General features: G+C 36.9%; 2 protein-coding genes, 1 long non-coding RNA gene and 1 other non-coding gene across 4 annotated transcripts; 2 read left to right on the forward strand and 2 right to left on the reverse strand.

Moving 5' to 3' along the window:
* Positions 1–5,155: 5,155 nt before the first annotated feature.
* On the forward strand, positions 5,156–6,394 carry LOC125495911 (uncharacterized). The gene is made up of 2 exons (XR_007272305.2): positions 5,156–5,531; positions 5,988–6,394. It is a non-coding gene; the product is annotated as an uncharacterized LOC125495911 (long non-coding RNA).
* A 972-nt stretch (positions 6,395–7,366) lies between these two features.
* Positions 7,367–7,472, forward strand: LOC125496173 (small nucleolar RNA R71). Its single transcript, XR_007272873.1, has one exon. It is a non-coding gene; the product is annotated as a small nucleolar RNA R71 (small nucleolar RNA).
* Positions 7,473–14,223: 6,751 nt separating this feature from the next.
* On the reverse strand, positions 14,224–14,748 carry LOC104906771 (uncharacterized). Its single transcript, XM_010695572.1, has one exon. The coding sequence runs from the start codon at positions 14,746–14,748 to the stop codon at positions 14,224–14,226; it is 525 nt and encodes a 174-aa protein (XP_010693874.1).
* A 5,165-nt stretch (positions 14,749–19,913) lies between these two features.
* Positions 19,914–20,468, reverse strand: LOC104906772 (uncharacterized). Its single transcript, XM_010695573.1, has one exon. The coding sequence runs from the start codon at positions 20,466–20,468 to the stop codon at positions 19,914–19,916; it is 555 nt and encodes a 184-aa protein (XP_010693875.1).
* Between the last annotated feature and the right edge of the window lie 1,513 nt (positions 20,469–21,981).

The following is a 21,981-nucleotide window of genomic DNA, read 5'->3' on the forward strand; positions in this document are numbered from 1 at the left end:
GTTTTTGCTGAATTATTTTGACAAAAGTTCCAAATGTTCAAGTTAACTCAACCCTTTTGTAAAGTTTAAATGAGTCCACTAAGTGCCTATATGACTTTTACAAGCAGTAAAGAATTGATTATTTCCTTATATCTTTACACATAACTAATATGTTAAATTGTTGACGTAAAAAAAAGAAAGATTTTAAAAGAAGATTCAAGTCTTGCAATGATTAGAGACACTAAAGTAGTTGTGATTCTTTTTCCTTTCCATGGATGAAAATGTTTTCTTTGGTACATGTGGTATTGATAAACTGGCATTTAAGTTATTTATGTACATAAACTATGGATACAAGTGGGTAAAGGCCGATACCAAATAAGGTACGGTATGAACAACAACCCTTGGAGGATGGGTGATCTCCTTCGAACCCTCGCTGGGTGGGTGAAGTCCAGCAAATAATAAAAATGGGACATGTCCTGGTTAAGGCTTGCAAGCATAAATATTTAAACGGTGGGGTGACGACCTCCATTAGCTTAGAGACAGTCGGCTCCTTGTGTAAGGAGCCCCTCTCTATTCGTGTTCGCTTTACCCAAAAATTAAATGCTATAGACCCAAAGGGTTTTGAATGATCTAAGTGGTGATCTTCATGATAAAAATTCTTACTTTTGCGATTGTGCAAGGATAGTAATCCTGAAATTTTTAAGCAAGCACCTTACTTGTGAAGCATACTGAATTCTAGCATGAATTGTATATGAATGGTCTTAAGCCACCAAAAATGAGGTTGGGATGAGCTTATGTATTCAACGGTTGTTGAAATTTGTCCTTATGGCAAGGAACTTATTATTTGTAGTATATGTATGTGTACTCAGTTATCTGATTTTGTTCTTGGAACCTGTCCTGGTGGGGGGCATGGTTCATTGTTAGTGATTTTGCAGGGTTAATGTCGAGGACTTGGAATATGATTATTGATCAAGAAGAAGATTTTTATGTTATGAAATGGTGGGCTGAGGTTAAAGTTATTAGATGCTTTGTTTAGAAGTATTCGTAATCTATTATTTGATTTTCAAGTTATTATGTTGTGGGCCCCTGACCCACAGATCCAGGATCGTTTTTATAGGTTTTGTTTCCGCTGTGAATAAATTTAAATTCGAGGTTTGTTAAGTGTTGATTGCGTTTTGTGTATCTTAAGTGTAATTAGTTAGCAGCTCGGAAGTGCGGGCTGTTACAGATGTTAATAAATGTAAATTCGAGGTTTGTTAAGTGTTGATTATGTTTTGTATATCTTAAGTGTGATTAGTTAGCAGCTCGGAAGTGCGGGATGTTACAGATGTTAATAAATGTAAATTTGAGGTTTGTTAAGTGTTGATTGTGTTTTGTGTATCTTAAGTGTGATTAGTTAGCAGTTCGGAAGTGCGGGCTGTTACACCTTTCATGCCAACTTTAAATTTTTAAGCATCTAGCTAGCTAGTTACTTAAAATGAATTTCATAGAAATTGAGCTCCTACTTATTCGTTTTGTTCAAATCACTTTTCATAACATTTTTTCTAGACTTAAGATCTCGAATATTTATTTTTTGAATTATTTTTAAGGTCCGAAATATTTTTATATGGTTCAAAATTTCGAACTTCTTCATTTTTATTTATTTATTTCGTTTCTTTTCGGTTTTTCTAAATTCGAAAAACATAATTTCATTATTTATTTTAATAATTCTAGTTTATTTTGATTACTTTATTATTTTCTGAGAGATGGGTAGTATAGGAAGGGCATACAGGATAGAAATATTATATATTTGCATTAAAGAATTATTCAGTATGATTATATTTTCTTTCTTGCTAACTGCTTATGTTACTCCTATGCTTTTTATTGTTGTTATTATTACTTATTGCTTGTTGTTGGGTGTATATTCTAAGTGAGAGTACCAATTGCTCAAAATTTATATTTATCTGTTATATGATCTAGATATGTTTGGTAGCGAGGATATTCGGGTGGGGAGCTATGCCAACCCGATCGTGTTGAGTGACGATGAGATAGATGGGGGATCTCATTTTGATTATGAGAGTTTTACTAGTATAGAGCTGGAGATACGTAGGTGAAGGTGAGCAGTCCATACAGTGATGATGATGTCATACATTTTGACCGTGCTGGGAGTCAAACTCGGAGGGATATCTATGATGTTATGATGAGGAGTGTGTTTGGGGAGCCGAGATATCCTGTTCCAGATGAGTATGATGAGTCTGATGATGTGCCACTATTTACCTTTGCATTTATGCTTTGAGAATAAATATTGGATAATTAGTCAAGTTATGGTTTAAATTTATTTCTTAGTACCTCTATTTTATTTAGAAAAAGTACAGTATTATGGTTTGGGAAAAAAATTGCTACTAGCATCTTTTGAGGAATAAAAAGCAAATATTTAGTTATCCAAGTGAGCAAGAATTTATATTTTGACACGTGATTAGGAATATTTTTATTTTATTTGTTATGATTGAATGATTATATGATTGATGATGAGTTACTTTGTGGTATTATTATAACTTCATGAGAAATTGTATGTTAAGGCGATCTTGTATGGTCTCAAATGTTGCCTTCATAGAGAATGACGTGTAAGTTGTGTATCAAAACCTAAAGTAGAGTTACGTTAATTACAGGTCGGCGCAAAAAAAATTGCTAACAACGGTAATAATTTAGCTTCTACTATTCGCATATTGGCAGAGAAAATGACTCAAGAAATAGTTGAGTGTCCCGATTCTGCTAGGGACATGTTTGAAAAACTAGCCAAAGTTAAGCCACCATACTTTAAGGTGCAAGTTGATCCTACCTTTTTCGAGAGTTGGATTAGGGAGTTTGAGAAGATTTTCGGGGATGTGAATTGTCCTGAGGGTAGGAAAATAGGTCAAGTTGTACTATATCTGAAAGATGAGGTTGGCTTATGGTGGAGAGAAAATGGGCTAGACTGAGTAATGTTGAGGGATTTAATTGGGATTCCTTTGTTACTGCCTGAAGAGGGAAGTTTTACCCTGCTTTCATGAGAAACAGAAGGCCAAGGAATTTATAAACCTTAGGATGGTGAGCATGACCATCTCTGGTACTATAAGAAGTTCATAACAATCTCGAGGTTTGCACCTGAGGTAGTAGCCACTGAGGAGTTAAAGGCTCAAAGATTTGAGCAAGGTTTGACTGAGGAAATCTAGCTGGGGTTAGGTGGTGAAACGTTTTCATCTCTAGACATTGTGTATGGAAGAGTCGTCCATATTTATGGTCTTCAGTCGAGGTGTGACAAGAAGAATGCTATAGTGGGTGAGAAGCGAAAGAATTTTAATGCTGAAGGAAATCAGAGGAATTTCAAGAAGAACAGGAATGAGAATGGGAATTTTCGAGGGAGAAATGGTCAGGGCTATAACAATAAGGGCTAGTCTGAGAGGGTTTACCATTATAAGAATTGCAGTAAGAACCACCTTGGTAGAGATTGTAAGGGAGACCTAGTAACCTATAACTACTACCAGAAGAAGGACCATAGGGAGTATGAGTGCTTCACCAAGCAATAGAAAGAGAAAAATGGTAATGAGAGTGGTAACCAGGTGAGGTCTAGATTCAACCAGTCAAAAAATAAAGGTTTGAAACTTGTAGGGTCACAGAACAATCAAGGAAGCTACAGTAAGCCTGCTAATGAGAACAAAAATTCCCATGCCGGCCGCTAGTCCGCTAGGCCCACGAATCACCAAAATCGCTTTTTGAATTGTGAAAATCGGTAACAGACCGGTGTGTGCTAAGATTTTTCAACCCGTGGACCAGCCCATCCATACTGTGAGTTTCACGGTCCGGTCATGGGCCGTGAAATCTTAGTCCGGCCCACTTTGACCCACACACCAGCCGACCCAGCCCGCACAAGTGGCCATCTATAATCCCTAGTATGATAATGAAATGAACACATTCAATCAAGCAAGGACAAATTTATCCAATTAAATTAGAATTAGGAGGAAATTCATGCATCAATCATTTTTAGGGTTCAACTTAACCCTATATTATAAAACTACTCACTCATAAGTAAAATAACAAAAAAAAAAAAAATTAAATAAACAAACATAACAATAAATAAAGAGAAGGAATTGAAAAAACTTAGTCTTTTAATTGAATGAAATGGATCCAAAGTAGCCAAATCATAGAGATGACAAAATAATAATCTATTTTCTAATATGAAAAACAGCCCAAAAGAAGCTTGAAGGAAACCCAATTATCATTTACAAGAACTAAGAAAGGAAATAAAGAAATCGCGGAAAATAACCCAAAGAGCAGCTCACACGGTCGTGCAGAAGCCTATACGATCGTGTGCCATCATGCACGATCCAGCAGAAATGTGCACGGTCGTGCAGGCGAGACGTAACATTTTCCCTTTTTCTTCACATATGTGCACGGGTAAGCAATAATCCACATAGTCGCGCGGCTCGTCGCTTAGTCCAGCGGGAACGCGCGTGATCCCCCACAAACAAAATTCTTCAAATATCATCATCTCTTCAACTCCAAAGAGCTTGAACTCATCTCCTCGCCTTACCAACCATCGTAGACTCTCTTAGCCATAACCGACCACAAAGACCCGAAAATAACAAAGAAGAGGGAAAAGTATCTCGAAGTAACACAATGGTTCTAAAAGCTACTTTAATCATGCAAATAAACCTAACATGCGCTAAAAACTACATTAAAATGAGACTTAAAAGTTACTTAAATGCAACTAATAAAATACTTATCAAACTTCCTAAAGCTCAACTTCTTTCTTATCCTTAAGCAACCGAAACTAGGAAATCAAGGAAGGACATAAACGACCATCTCAACCAAAGTAAAAAATAATGCTGAATTTATTATGAGCATGAATTTGTTGAAGGGACACTAGGGGAAAAAAAAAAGGAAGGGCTGCGCTGGAAGGGCTGCGTATTCTTCAAAACGCAACCCTTCTTTATTGTAGGGCTGTGTTTTAAAAAAAAGCGCAGCCCTACATAACAGAAGGGCTGCGTTTTTGACGAGAAGCGCAACCCTTTAGTAAAAGAGCTGCGCTTGTCAAAAAAACGCAGCCCTTCTTACAGTCAGAAGGGCTGCATTTTTTTACAAGCACAACCCTACTAAGTGAAGGGATGCGCTTGTAAAAAAAACGCAGCCCTCTGACTGTAAAAAGGGCTGCGTTTTTTTGATAAGCGCAGCCCTTCTGAGTGAAGGGTTGCGCTTGACAAAAAAACGCAGCCCTATATGGGCTTTTTTTAAAATAAAAAATTAAAATGTATTCGCGGGCTCAAATATTAAGCGGGCTTCAAGTATTTCCCTCATTCTCTCTCCTCTCTCACGTCCCTTCTCCTCCTCAAGCTCTTAAACGTATTCTTTCTCTCTCCTCTCCTTCCCACACCGACCACCTCTCTCCTCACTCTCCTTCTCCAAATCACTCGTTCCGCTTCCTCCTCCTCGTTCTCCGTCCGTCTTCTTCGATGAGAAGGAACTTGAGCGGTCGGTGAGAAGCGGCGGCGTGGTGCGGTGCTTTACGAGGTCTTCAATTCGCTCCAAATTATCTGGTAAGGTATACTGAAACCCCCATATCAATCAATCAAACATAGGAACATTAATTGGTTTGATTTGATTGCTTCATGTTATGTTATGATGAATTGCTGCATTTCCTAAACAAATAGAAATCCGGGTTTCATGAAAATAATAAGAAAAAGCAGTTTATGACTCGTAATTTACAAATTCATGTACATTATTATTGATACAATTTCGAATTCGACCTTTGGTTGCCTGTGTTGCTACTTTTCAGATCTATAATTTTTTCTCTTCTGTATTTTCGTTTTTGTTCCATTTTTTTTCGTTCCGTTCGTTTTCATTTTCGTTCTTTCATTTTTCTTTTTTTTTCTATTTTTGTTCTTTTTTTTGTTCATTTCGTTCCTTTTTTTTCATTTTCATTATTTTTTTTTTCAGATATATAATTTTTTGATTTTCTTGTCTAATCCTCAGTCTTCTTTTTATCTGTGCAGCTCCAATCCGAGGCTAGAGTTACATATAGCTCGAGTGTGCTTATTGTTTCTCTGCTTGTTATGTTGCTGCTACTTGTCTGCTATCATCAGATGCATTAGTGGATTGTTCTGCATGTGTTGTCGCTGTTTTAGGAGAGCTACGAAGATGATGAAGGCTCCTGGAACAGATGGGGAACTCTTTATTCCAAGAGATTACTTTGAAAGTGATCCTAGATCTTATTTTGCTAATCTTCGTGCTAGTAATGCTACGCCCTTTTTGGTGTGATTATAGTATAATTATCATTAAGTTAGTTGTTGGTCAGTTTGTGCTTTATGGTATAGTGTTTGCTTGTTCAATTAGCATGACTAATTATGTTTTCTTGAGGTTTTTTATTGGCGGTTAAGTAGAATTCAGAAGTTTTATGTCACGAGCTTGCCATTGGAGTTGGAGTAGTGCTTGCCAATGTTTCTCCTTCCTCTACAACCTTTGAATAAGCTTTAATGTTATTTCTTGATATATTCAAAAGTAAAAAATGTAAAAAAAATAATAATAATAATAATAATTTTTTTATGGGTCGAAAGGGCTGCGTTTTTGGCCCAAAAACGAAGCCCTTCATTGTGAAGGGCTGCGGTTTAAAAACACAGCCCTTCACTTTTAGTGAAAGGCTGCTATGGAAAGGGCTTATGTCAGAATACGCAGCCCTAAGGGCCTTTTTTAGCGCTGCCCTTCCTTATTTTTCCACTAGTGGGAGTTGTTGAATAAGTTATTCTACTTCTCTTAATATTCAATTTTCTTTGCTTGAGAAAAAGCGAAATTCTATAATGATGGTTTCGAGGTTGGATGTTGAGGATGATGGTGTGGGGGGAATAAAGGTGTTCTCGCTTGAAAACTAGGTGGTTTAGAGTAGTGTGATTGTGGAGGTTAAGGTTGGTTATTTTTGTAGGAGACATTTGGATGAGTCTTCCGACTTGGGTTATATGTCTTTGAGTGTGGATTGTTTTGTGGTCTTGTATTTGTGTTTATTAGGGCATTGCATGCTCAGATGTCACCCCCATGGTATTGTAGCGACACTCGTTTAATGTATGACCATACACTTTACAAATCTCACAAACAGGTGCTACTAGTTCGCTACCCAATTGGTCAAACCTTGGCTGCCAAAATCTATACAATGTTAGTCAAAGCAGCAATAAAATCAACCTCATACTTACCTCCCTTTTTAGGGGCTCCGCGAGACACACTCCAGTCATTCAAATTATTGTTGACAGTCATATCATCCAACAATGTCTTAGCAACTTCTGGAGTTTTAGCTATAAAAGTACCGCCAGATTCGGCATCAATAAAGCTTCGAAAATCATTCTCCATACTGTTGTAGAATGTCAGAATCAATAGCCACTTAGGAATACCATGGTGTGTGAATTGTATTTGCAAAGCCTTGCATCTTTGCCATGCCTTATAGAGAGAATTCCATTCATGTTGTTGAAAACCAAATATTTCATTATGAATTTTGAAGTTCTCATAGGAGGGAAGAACTTATAGAGAAAGGGTTTTCTTAGTTCTGGCCATGTGGCGATCTTACTCACCTTTTCTTCTTTCAACCACCTTGTAACAGCCCGCTCTTTCGAGCTGCTAGCGAAAAACACTCAACAACTATAACCAATAATTAACTCTTAAATAAATTAAATCGCAGCGGAAAAATATCCTTAATTACACCAATAATTGAACTAAATTTCCAAAATAATATACAATGAAATACTGATAACTATTCTCGAATCAACTAACTAAATACAAACTCAATCTACAATCTACGACAACATCAACATCTCACTCCACTTCCAATTCCGAGCTCACGACACCAAACCTGCAAATTCAGGGAGAAAATACAAAACAAACAAAATTCCAAAATGAGTGGAAAACTCGTAACCTTTACTTCAGCCCGATATAAACATTTTATTTCTCAAATCATTTCTTTTCGTTACAACGCTGGCATAACTCACTCTCTTAAACAATCAGTGGCAAGTACAGGCTCTGGACAAAGGACAAACACTGCCTCCAAGTTTCGTTATGGAGCCCAGCAATACTACCCCCAAGGTTCGTTATGGAGCGTAGCCGACCGTATCAGGTCAAAAAGAGTAACCATCCTCCACCCATACCTTGCCCACTTTCTATTTTCAGTTCATAAACTAAGCCAGCAAAACATTTGCGTATTCATATTCAATCAATGACATTCCATCATCACATTCATATATATGGCCATAGTACGAACTTAAGTATTAAAAACAGAATAGAGATCCAAACACACATGGGCATGAGTAAATGATTTTACTGAACATAAAAGTTACCTCATACGCGATCCGTTCTGTAGCTCCGACATAAAAATACTTTGAGAACTTCACAACTCCATCAACTCTTGAAATTAATAACAATCCTTAACCTCTGCTTCAAGAGCAGGGAAGACACGCACGACATGGGAGCTCGATGCTCCGGCGAGGCTGCAAGGCACGGCAGCAGCGGTGCGCAACACCACTGGCCACGAACAACACCACCAAATAAACAATAATAACCACATCAACGTCGACAGCAAACAAAGGCAAGAGAGGAAGAACACGAGCACGACACAAAGCTGCAACGAGTTGAAACAGCCTAACAACGACGCACTGGGGAGGAAATCCGATGAGGGCTAAATGAGTCGGCGAGGTACAGCAGCAGCGCGACGACAACGACATAAGTCTGGCGGTCGGTCGTCGGTGGGGTATCGGGGAGGATCCGCGAGAGAAAGAGAGAGACTTGGGGTTTGGGGTTTTGAGTTCTCACGGGAGAGAGAGAGAAAACAACTGGGGTTTGGGATTTTGGTTACTCATTTGACCGACAATGAAGGGAGGATTTGTGGGTTATCTTTCAAAAGCAACCGACAACATTAAAGGATGGGGCCCGACTTCGATTTTCTATTTGGGCCAAAAACCGCTCAACTAAATGCACATAATTCAAAATATAAAATAATAATAATAGAAATAATCTCATATAATTAAATAAATAAATACGTTACAGCACGACAAATAAAAATCACATTCTACATCTCAAGTAAAATAAGAATTATCAAACATAATTAATTTAATAATTATATTTAACGTTTAAATAAACGCTCTTAAAAGCAGGGCTATTACACACCTTTTGCTTCATCTCTAGAAAAAAGAAAAAACACAATATTGATTCAAGTCATCAAAAACATTTGTCAGCTTCAATGTATATTACACATCTCTAGAAAGTTCGCCAGATGATTAATAGGGTTCTCCTTTGGTATTCCCGCATGAGAAAACTGTGAAATCAATTGAATAAATTGTGGTTTGAGCTCAAAGTGTGTTGCAGTTGTGGTTGGCCTGGTAATGGTGGTGGGTCGGAGTGTGCAAAGGGTAAGGTCGGACCGAAAATTTGGACAAGACCATAATTTGGACCGGACCGATGATCTCGGTCCGTCGAAAATTAGGATTCCGGGTTTTCGGTTCGGACTAGTGTAACATAATTTATGCTTTTTTAGTAAAAAAAAACAGTTTTAAAGTTAAAAAAATTCAAAGTTATAAAGTTAGAAAGATAAAAACCTATTCTTTATTAACTTTAAGATTATTGCTATTAGAATTATTAGATTTTAATATATCTAATTTACAAATATGTATAAATCTAAATAAACAATACTTTTTTTAAAAAAAATTGCAGATTCCAACACAACAGGTCCAAAACTGAAACAAACTGGAAAAATTCTAGTCCAGATCGGACTGTACAAGAATTTTTCCGGTCCGGTCTCAGTCCAAAAATTTAAGATTTCGGTCCAACCGATTCCGTTACGGTCCGGTACTGGACCTGTGCACGCCCCTATCAGTAGTCTCATCCGACATATCATACTCCCGTAGAGAATTTGGTGTTTCTTCGCCCATTAATTCTTGTTGTGAGTTTCTTCTTTATCAGTAGTCTCATCCGACATATCATACCCCCGTAGAGAATTTGGTGTTTCTTCGCCCATTAATTCTTGTTGTGATTTTCTTCTTTGACTTCCTAATCTTCTTATTGTGGCTTCGATCTCGCTATCAAGAGTAACTAGATCTTCTAAACACTTTCTACGAGTGCACATGCAACAAAAAAGACTGAAAGAAGAAAGGTCAAACAATATAAAGAATAAAAATGATCCAACGAAATGTTTAGCCAAATAATTAAATAAAAGATAAGTTAATCTAATACCGTTAGTCTGCGGCAACGGTGCCAAAATTTGATAGGCACCTAATAGAGATAATTCCTAACTAACCTCCTAACTATGTAGAAGGGAAAGTCAATGTTGAACCAAAAAAGAAAAACAGGTTTCTTATATCCTGGAAAAATATGCATGATCGTGCGGGGAAGACATAACATTTTCCCTTTTTGTTCACAGATGTGCACGGGCAAGCAATAATCCGCATGATCGTGCGGCTCGTCGATCAATCCAGCGGGAATGCGCGTGGTCCTGCAGAAACAAAATTCTTTAAATATCATCATCTCTTCAATCCCAAAGTGCTCGAACTCGTCTCCTCGCCTTCAGGGGCCATTATCTAGACCATCTACGAACCATTTTAGCATCTCTTAGGCACAACCAGCCACAAAAACTTGAAAATCACAAAGAAGAGGCAAAAGTATCTCGAAGTAGCAGAATGGTTCAAAAAGCTAGTCAAATCATGCAAATAAACCTAAGATGCACTAAGAACTACATGAAAATGAGACTTAAAACCTACTTATGTGCAATTAAAAACCAACTTATCAGATACTAAATAACTGAGCTAAATCTATTTTTGCTAAATACATGCTCTCTTATAATTAATATAGAGAAAGTTAAGCTTTGACCAACAAGTTATATATATATATATACATATATATATATATATATATATATATATATATATACACACACACACACACACACACACACACACACACACACACACACACGAACACACGAGAGAGAGAGAGAGAGAGAGAGAGAGAGAGAGAGAGAGAGAGAGAGAGAGAGAGAGAGAGAGAGAGAGAGAGAGAGAGAGAGAGAGAGAGAGAGAGAGAGTGGGGGGATTTAAGTTCATATGAGAACTACCCTTATGGTGAGAACTATTAGAACCGCTCATTTTTCCTCATTTTACGAATTTTGATCATTTCACAATGTTTTTGCTCATTTATATTTTTTTTATTTTATGTTTTTGCTCATTTAACATTTGTATGCTCATTTTGCACCTTTTTTTTTTATCATATTACGTTTTGCTCATTTTTACGTTTTTTCTCATTTTTTATGCTCATTCCTTTTTCTCCTTTTACATTTTCGTTCATTTTACGTTTTTGATAATTTTATTGTTTCTACTCATTTTATGTTTTTGCTCATTTTTTAACTGTTTTTTTTTTGCTCGTTTTAGAAATTTTTGCTTATTTTAAGTAGTTCTCACAGCTATCATCATAAGAGGGTTCTCACTAAAACCCAATCATATATACATATATATTTTATTTAGATGCAACATTTTCTGATCTATTGGTAAATATCTTGGGCTAATTTGACCATCTTATCCTCACTTTACCTATCTCACATGAAAATGTATGGCAATTGCGTCAAATTTTACTCTCTCTCCTCTTTCCTTAATATTTATGTAAAAAGGCATTTGTTGCAACTTATATATATATATAAAAGCCATTTAGACATGGCAGAAATAGATGTCAATGATTAAAGTTCTATCTTGGTCCTTGGAGATCAAGGGGGTACCTGATGCATTTTTTAAACAAAAAGGGTACCTCATGAATTTCTTAAAAGCTTAGAGGTAACTAGTGAAAAATCTGCATATAATATAAATAAAATAGCTTGTTTCTTATCTGATAATACACTTGTGAAACAAAAAATTTACGCACCGAAACATGTTGGCCCCATTCCTCCCAAATTTTCTTGTAAGAGGTCTTAAAATCTTAGCTTGATTCCTAAATATGTAAGTTATTATCCAACCATCACGCTACAACTTCTACTTGTGATAAAATGTCAATTGTCAACCGAAATAATTGTATCTTAGAGTCTTATCAAATAATATGTGGCATCACTTGGCTGAAGCTTAACAACTAGTATATACTACTCTCTCACTCAAACTTCTGGGCAAACACTGTAGGCCATTATGCGCTGTAAAAGTAAATTAATCTAGAAATAGTTAAAATTTATCGTCATTCATAAGAATTTTTTTGCCAACGCAAGTTGAGAACATATTGGAAAGAAAAAATTAAAGTTGCTAAATTTTTTTGTTGCCAGATGATTTTTGCTACTAAATTGAAAACAATTTCGTTGCCATATTGCATCCGCTGAAATATTGTTGACATGTTTGTTGCTATGTTTGACATATGTAATAGCCCCGTTTAGAAGTGCGTTTGTTAAATGTTGATTATACTTATTAAGTTAATTATGTTTTTGATATTCATATTTTATTTGGGTTAGAATATGAGTTTATATTATATTTTCTAAGTTTGAAATATATCTATCATTTTAGTTTTATGAAATTATTATTAAACATATTTTGGGTGATAAGGTTCTGTTCTTTTGGACTGAATAAATGAAAATTCAGTTTAGTTTAGATCCAATCAATTCAGTTCAGATCAGATCAATTTAGTTCAAATCAGATCAGTTCAGTTCAGTTCAAACTTAGGGCCTGTTCTCTCTGGCATAAAATAGCTGAACTGAACTGAACTGAACTGAACTGAACTGAACTGAACTGAACTGAACTGAACTGAACTGAACTGAACTGAACTGAACCGAACTGAACTGAATTGAATTGAATTGAATTAAATTGAATGTAATAAACACATAAATAATATTTAAACAATAATAATATGAATATTAAATAATTATTATAATGATAAGTAATAATAATGGATAATAATAATAGTATTTTGGATATTTTTAAATGATAGTTATAGATAAATAATATTAATAATCATAAATAAATAATAATAATAATTAATGATTATAATGATAATTAATAATAATTTTTTTAAATTATTTGTATTAATATATTAATACTTGATGATGATATATAATAACAATAATATCTAAGAAGTAAATTAATATTACTATTTTAATAATTAGATTTAATAATATAATAATATTTAGTAATAAAAATAATGATTGGGTTGGACCGCGAAAATTACATCATAAACCGTCTTGACGCGATTTGATTGGTTTATGGGCTAAAAAACGTGGATTTTTTTTTTTTGCTTTGACCTAAACCATGTTCCTCCTAATAATAATGAGTAAATCTATAATAAAAAAAATAATATATATAAAATAATAATAATACTTAATAGTAATGATATAAAATAAATAATAATAATAATAATAATAATAATAAGAGTAATTAATAAAATAAATTATACCAACATAATAATAATATTTAACAAAATGGTTATAAAAGAATGGAGCTGAACTAAACTGAATTTAACTGAACTGAATTGAATTGAACTGAACTGAATTGAAATGATTGGAGCTGAACTGAACTGAATTGAAAAAAGCTGGGGAGAACAGGCCCTTATTCAGTTCAGTTCACACTACAACTTATTGATTTTATTATTATTGTTATTATTATTATTATTATTATTATTATTACTATTATTATTATTATTATTTATTATATTATTATTATTATTATTATTATTATTATATTATTATTATTATTATTATTATTATTCTTATTAATGTTATTATTGCTGTTGTTGTTGTTGTTATTGTTATTGTTATTATTATTATTATTATTATTATTATTATTATTATTATTATTGTTGTTGTTGTTGTTATTATTATTATTACTATTCTTATTACTATTATTATATTATTATTATTATTATTATTATTATTATTATTATTGTTAATTTTATTATTATTATTATATTATTATTATTACTTTTAATCTTTTTGGAGAGTATTTTTTAACCCATTGAACATAAAATAAGGGAGCGAGACAAGTGATAAAAACGAGTAATTTTTGGTGAAAGAAGTGAAAGATATAAAAGTAATACTCCCTGTGATTTATTTTGTTGTTCCTATTTTGAATAGTTTTGTGAGAGGAAATTGTTTAAAGTAGGAATAACTTTCGAAAATGGAGGGAGTATTACTTTTTGGTGGGTGAATAACTCCAAATAAATAAGTTTAAACAATGTAGCAATTAAAAAAAAGAACATTTAAGGGAAATTTAGCAATTGAAAGAAACAAAAAAGAGTATTCTAAATTTCCTAATAATCTTCTTCCATATGATCTGCAACCTCGTCATTTTCTTCCACCTCATCTTCATTATTATCTTCACCATCAGCTTCATGTGCATCATTCAGTTTAACATCTTTCCAAATAAGCCTTGCTAAGGCTTTTCGTCTTTCAAACATGGGAGCTTTTTGATGGTCATCAAACATCCCTACATCAACACTTCCACAAACACTTGCTTCATGTTGCACAATTGGTATTCCAAGCTTGTGCATTTTTATGAAATTATGAAGTGTGCAAGTGGCAACAATAATAGACATCTGATACTTTTCTGACATTTGTGGCATATTATGAAGCACTTTCCACCTTTTCTTTAAGTGACCAAATGCGCATTTAATGGACATTCTCAGTGATGAATATTGATAGTTGAAATTTTCTAGCATCCCTTTAGGTGGACTCTTCTTATATTCCGGTATGTGGTATCTAATCAAGCGAATCGGACACATGTACCCAACAGTATTCGGGTATCCGGAATCCACCAAATAATATTTTCCTATCATTGCAATGACAATCACATTAGAATCTATGATTGTTAAGCTATGGAAGGAAAATATATAAATTTACCTAGTGGTGGATGCGGAAACTTGAATTTGGAATTAGTTAAAGCATTCCTTCATATAGTAATATCATTAGCACTTTCATCCCATCCCACATGGATAAATGTGAAAATTTCATTAAACGAACAACATGCCATGACATTCCAGCTTTTATCTGTGAAACCTGCCCATTGCTCTGTGGGGCGATATATCAGGTAATGTGAAATCTGTGAATGGCTGATTGAATCAGCAAAAAAAAGCAATATGGACTAGCCGCGGTTATTGGCTAAAGGTAAAGCGAATGGTTGGGTGACGACCCCCACTGTCGGAGTGTAAGCTATGTCTCCTCTGCCGCGTTCTCTTTCCCCCTGGTTAAAAGAAAGTTATCTCAACTTATGAAAGTTCTTCGATATTGGATTCCCGATAAGGGATCGTATCATAGGAAGTTGTTTAGCTATTGGATTCCCGATAAGTAATCATATCAGGTAAGTAATGAATGTTTATCCAGTATTTGAATATGAATATTGATATTGGTTTCATGATAAGGAAGTATATCATGGTAAGTCATACTGATGTTGGATTCCCGATGAGGAATCGTATCTCCTTATTGGATTCCTGATAAGGAATCGTTATAGTGACAGTTATGTTATTCATTGCTTGATAAGGGTTTGTGTATAACAGTGTAAGAAACGATTGATAGAGTGTGAAAGCAGAAGTTGGATTTCTGATAAGAAATCGATTAAAGGAAATAAGTTATATAACCTATATATCAGAGTTGGTTAACTTAGATTCCTCATAAGTAATTGTGATGTGTTGAAAGCTAATTAAAGAAGATATATGAAAAATGTCTCTGCTTTGTTTGCTATTGTTTGCTATTATAAGAACGATAGTGGACTATGAGAATATTAAGTGAACAAATTAAAGGTATCTCATCTATATGTCCGAGAGGACTAAAGTTCTGCACTAGTATGACAATGTAATTGTTGTAACTATGTTGAATGTTGAGTCTTTTTCATGTAAAAGCTACCAAAGTATGTGTTAATCTTATTTACGAGTTTAGTACTCATCTTTGCTGATGTGTGTATGTTGTTTTGTCAATTATGTGGCCTGTCACTTGGTGGGTGGCAGTATCTTAAATGTTTCAGGTTGAAGTCGTGAGTTAGTCTTTTGCAAGTTGAAGCTGATACGAGATGATGTAGTATTGTATTTATTTTTAAAGTGAGGACGCTCGACGTTGTAATATTTAGTAATAAATTTTTTATAACTAATTCTGTATTTAACAATCGCTAGCTAGTGTTCCTGATTCTATTGGTTATTGCTCCGCGAAAGCGTTGAGGTTGTTGAGTTGGAGTATTTTACAAATTGAAATTGTAAACAGGTTTAAATTATTTTCATAGCGAATTTTGCCGGATTTTCTATAGAAATTTATTAGATCAGAGTTTGAGAATCAAGGCTGTGTTTGTAATAGTTAATTAGAATTGAATAGAATTAGGAATTGAGTTTCACACTCTCCGATATAGTTCGGTGAGTGTGATGGTAATAGTTCAGGTTATCTCGGTTAAAGTCTCTTCTGTTATTCTTAATCTTCCGTAAACTGGTCCGGAAATCCGGGATGTTACACATTTGTTGTCAATTCTAGCAACGTATTATGAATGATAAGTGCTATGTGGCAACAAATTAATATTAACATTTTGTTGCTAAAAATTAGCAATAAATTAGCAACATTGATTACTAAAAAATAGAAACAAATTATTAATTATTTCTAATTGTTAGAGACTTACACTTTGACTAAGGACCTATTTTATATAACATATGTTCACCATATGTTTTTTTTTTTTTTGGTGTGAAGAGAGGACCAAGTCCATAAGAAAGAAATAACAAACCAACAGACCTAACAAAGAAATAAGCTAACAAAAGACCAACCAACGAAAAAACAAAAGGAAGCAAATAACAAAACTAAACTAGCCTACTGCACTCCTTCAGCATCCATTGACGCAACCTGACGAGGCCACGCTACACCCCTAAGGTCCTCCAATAAAATAGCATGAAGGTCCTTCGGGACCGCCTCCAAAAACATGACCTTCTCCTCCATTGAAACTCCAAAGTTAGCAAGCCAATCAGCGGCTCGATTCGCCTCCCTATAGCAATGAGCAATCTTCACTTCCCACCCTTCGCGTTGTATAAGGGCCTTACATTTTCGAATGAGGTGGATATAAGGGGAACTCGACGGAACATCCGCCTCCAACATGCTAACCACCGTCAAGGAGTCCACATTCACAATAACCTTCCGATGACCCGCGTTCCAAGCTACTGCCAATCCTCGCATGACCCCCAACATTTCAGCTTTGGTGCAGCTGCAAAGGCCACAATTCATCGCAAAGACTTCGAAAAGTTCACCTCTATACCCTCTAATTAAACCTCCATCCCCGGCTCTACCAGGATTTCCCTTAGCTGCTCCATCTGTGTTTAACTTGACCCACCCACACTCAGGGTGTAACCATCTAATGAGAACCTCCCTACGGGTCGAGCCAGCAGGTTCCTTCCTCTTCAAACATCTGACCATGGCTTCTTCTACCTGTCGCACTCGAGCATAAATAAAGGCAACTTGATCCACTGGTATTTGGGGTAATTGACGAAAACTTCTGTCATTTCGCCAGCGCCACAGCCACCAACAAGTGATGGCAAAGATTCTTGTCCATTCTCCCTGCCCTCTTTGGGAGTTACCATTCAAGTTATGGAGAATCCATTGTGATAATGAGCAACGCCACCCCAAATCCTCAATATTCATTCCTAATTTTCTCCAAAGAATGCGAGCCACTGGACATTCACGGAGAATATGCAAAGTATTCTCCTCAACTTCGCCACATACCAAACAACGGGGGTCATCCGTAAGATGACGAAGAAACCGATTACTATTTGTCATTATTCTATCCTGAATAGCCAGCCATAGAAAGAAACGAATTCGTTGAGGAACTTCAATTTTCCATATTGGCGCAAACCGATCATTCATTGCTTCTGAATTCGTCCCCTCATTACGAATTATTTTCAATGCTGAGCCCAAGGAAAATCCTCCCGACGGCGAGCCATTCCAGTAGAGCTCGTCAACTGAATCGTCATCCGATGACAATTCGAAAGACGCTATGATTTTCAACTGTTCAGCCGATAGAAAGCTAGCAAATTGATCCACCTTCCAACCTTCATGACAGTCCCACATCTCCTTCACTGTTACATCTTGTAGGTGTAGTGGAGGTTCAACCACAGCCAACTCAATCAAGGGTCTATTCGTGGCCCATTGATGGTGCCAAAAGAAAGTTTTAGCCCCGTTCCCTACTGCCATATTGATACCTTTACGGATGACATCGACACTCGAAATAATCCCTCTCCAAGTATTCGAGGCATTTTGCCGATCCTTGAACATGTCCAAGTCGCATCTATTATCACAGTATTTAGCTCTCACCACCCGCGACCATAATGATTGAGGTTCAGTCAAGAGCCTCCACCCAAGCTTAGCAAGAAACGCAGAGTTAACTTGCCTCATAGACTTAAGACCTAGACCTCCCCCTGACTTAGGCTTAGTTACGTTTTCCCATGCCACCAAGTGAGTTTTACGTTCTCCCTCTGAGCTACCCCAAAGAAAACTTATACATCTCCTATCAATCTCATCACAGGTCGATCTAGGAATCTTCGTCGATTGCATAACATACATGGGCATAGTTCCAAGAGTGGATTGAATCAATGTCGCACGACCCGCCATTGATAAAGTCTTTGACTTCAACCCCGCAAGCCGACCATTAATTTTATCCACTAAAAACTGATATTCCCGCTTCGAAGTACGCCCATGGACTGTAGGTACCCCAAGATAGCTTCCAAAGTTATCGGTGACTTCCATTTCAAGACACCTACTCACCTCATCTCTAATGTCAAAGTTAGTGTTATTCGAGAAGAAAATCCGGGACTTGGCCAAGCTGACCTTACTCCCCGACGCCTCACAAAACGCCTTGAGACAACCTTTCATCACTGCTGCCTGCTGAGACGTAGCTTCGCCGAAAAGAATTAAATCATCCGCGAATGCCAGATTAGAAAGATGGGGACCATTACGGCTGGCGCGAACAGCTTTCCACTCACCCAACTGCATTTCTCTCTCAATTAGGTGCGTTAAGCGTTCCATACACATCACATAGATGTAGGGGGATAAGGGATCTCCCTGGCGAATTCCACGAGTCGGACTAAAAGCCTCGAGTGGTTCCCCATTCCACAAAATCTGCAGCTTAGCCGAGGTAATGCAAGTCATAACAACATCAACCATTCCTTGAGGAAGACTAAGTTCAAGAAGAGTATCGCGGATAAAGGACCACCTCAATCTGTCGTATGCCTTTTCGAAGTCAATTTTGACTGCCATATACCCAACTTTCCCTTGCTTAGAACGCATAGAATGAAGCATTTCCTGAACAATCACCACATTATCCGTGATTTGTCTCCGAGGAACAAAGCTACATTGAGTAGGGGATATTAACTCAGGTAGAACCGGTTTGATTCGATTTACTATAACCTTGGTCACCAATTTATACACAATATTGCAAAGATCGATAGGCCGAAAGTGTTGGGGCTTGCTAGGGACATCTTGTTTCAGAATCAATATCAAAAAAGCATCATTAAGACCTTCCGGGAAATCTCTTCCCTCCAACACATCTTTAACTAATGCCGTTATGTTGGGTTTAACCACTTCCCAAAACCGTTGATAAAATATCGGCTGAAACCCATCCGGGCCAGGAGCTTTGAATGGTTGCATTGATTTTAAAGCAGCTACGATCTCACAAGAGCTGAAAGGGCGACTTAACTTTTCACGGTCACTCGTCGAAATCTCCAGAAAATAGCCGCGAAGAAGATGCGACCCTGGCCTCACCGGTGAATCCTCTTGAAACAGTTTCTCCCAATATGCCCGAACCATATTTTGCACAACAGAACCATCCGAAATTAAAACGTCAGAGTCATCCATTAGAGAGTCAATACGATTTCGGCGCCTTCTAATTATCGTGGACAAATGGAAGACCCTCGTGTTTCTATCCCCATCCACAATGGCCTCCATACGTGACTTTTGGAACCACATCATCTCCTCATCATTCAAAACCTCATCCATATCTCTTCTTAATTTCGATAAGATGAGGTTGCCTCCCCGTAGATAATATTTTTTGAACACCTTCAAGGCGCGCCCAAAGTTCAGATTTTTTCTTGAAAATGTTATAGAACTCCTCTTTATTCCACTTTTTCAATTTCTCAGCAAAGGATTTTAAAAAAGGAATAATTGGAGCTGAAGAAAGCCAATTACTATGCACAAATTCATGAAATTTATCATGATTAAGCCATGCCGCTTGAAATCTAAACGGACGAATGGCTTGAGGGAGAGGGGCAAAACCCGAGGAGCTCATAAGAATTGGACAGTGATCAGAACATGACTTAGGGAGATTGCGAACCGCAGCTTCTGCAAATTTCAATCTCCAATCTTCGTTAGCCAGGCATCGATCAAGTCTGGCCGATTTAAAAGTTTCAGGAGACGAGCCTCTAAACCAAGTGTGCTGAGGGCCTGCAGCTCCTAGATCAATAAGGTTAACATTATCAATCCAATTAGCGAAGTTTCGACACCGCCTTTCCATCTCTGAACCACCTACACCATTCCGCTCATTCATGCTAATTGTCTCATTAAAATCGCCCGCCAACAACCACGGACCCGAATAAGAATTTTTAATTTTTTCCAGTTCCTCCCATAGTTGTCTTCACAAAACAGTATCAGGGCTAGCATAGATAGCCGAAAACAACCAAGGAGTATCTCCTATCTTTTGGAATTCAATTGTGAGATGTTGTGAATGGGAGCCAAAGGAAGTTACGGTCATATCCCTCCCGAGAAACCTTGAGCCTCAACGCGAAGATTACCCGAAAAGCCAATTTTATCACATACTTTCTGCGCTTGTTCACCACTCAGATGAGTCTCCACAAGCACCAGCACCGTAGGATTATTAATGCGAATTAATTCTCTGATGGTTGGTATCTTATTACCAACTCCTTGAACATTCCAAACTAGAATTTTAACTGACATATTAAACTGCGGGAAGTTAGGGTACCTGTCATATTCCATTAAAGGAATTCTATGCATCATTGAGAGGAACGCCTCCCTGAGAGCTCTCATTGGACCCGCTGTAATGAACGGCAACGCAATCGTTACCATCAGAAAGGGTAAATTGTTGTCCGGCGGAAGATAGGAGTTTACTTCCAACCTCACTCTGTTGGCCAAGGGGTGAGCCACTACCATTGATGGCCCCCCTGGCTGCTCCTCCACAAACATCTCCACCGAGGGGGGAATTCGGAATACCAGTGTGATAGGCACCATCTTTGAGGACCCGAGCAAAAACTGGTTGCTCCGATTGATGAATCGAGCGAAATTGGCTTTTAATTTTCACACTTGGACCAATGTTTTCTTTTCCACTCGGTTTCTGGTAGGGGGACTTCCTAAGAGAGGACTTTTTAAGTTTAGGTCCTTTCACAGGAAGTTTCTTAATTTGCCCCTATGGGCCCAATTCTCAATTCCTCCGAATCCTTCGGAATATCTTTGAGATTTTTATTTTCCACAATTATGCTCGACTCCGAAATTATTGCCACATCACCATGAGGACTTATGGAAACTTCCTTGCCACCCACCGCTATTTTGTTACCTAAAAATATGGGCGCTATCTTTTCCAAAAATTTTTCCTGATTTTCCGCAACCATTTCCTCACTGGAAATTATTTCCATAGCAGAATTATCTACCGGACTAAGATCAATGGCTCGACCCACTGGGTTACCCAGATCACTATCCGAAGCCACTGCGGGTTGGACTTCCACTTCCATTGACTTTTCTACGTCACTTCTTCCTTGGTGATGTTGACTCGCTTGATTCAGCACTTCAAACCGAGATCCATTGAGTAAAGGTCTCTCACCGGACTTCTGATTACCAGGCAAACCCTCGCGCAACCCTCTATCAAAGTTCTTATCCTGCTTGACATTACCGCCAGTCCCCGCTTTATCCCCATTTTTAATATTCTTCATAAGAGTTCTCCTCCCATTCTTCTGAACCAGCATCCAATCACCATAGCTTGAGCTAACCTCCGGCCTTACTTGTTTGGGGGGGGCCACCTGATCGGGCCTAGGAGGGACCCCCATGTTAAC

This window comes from Beta vulgaris, chromosome 3 (assembly GCF_026745355.1).
Source record: "Beta vulgaris subsp. vulgaris cultivar EL10 chromosome 3, EL10.2, whole genome shotgun sequence".
Lineage (NCBI taxonomy): Eukaryota > Viridiplantae > Streptophyta > Magnoliopsida > Caryophyllales > Amaranthaceae > Beta > Beta vulgaris.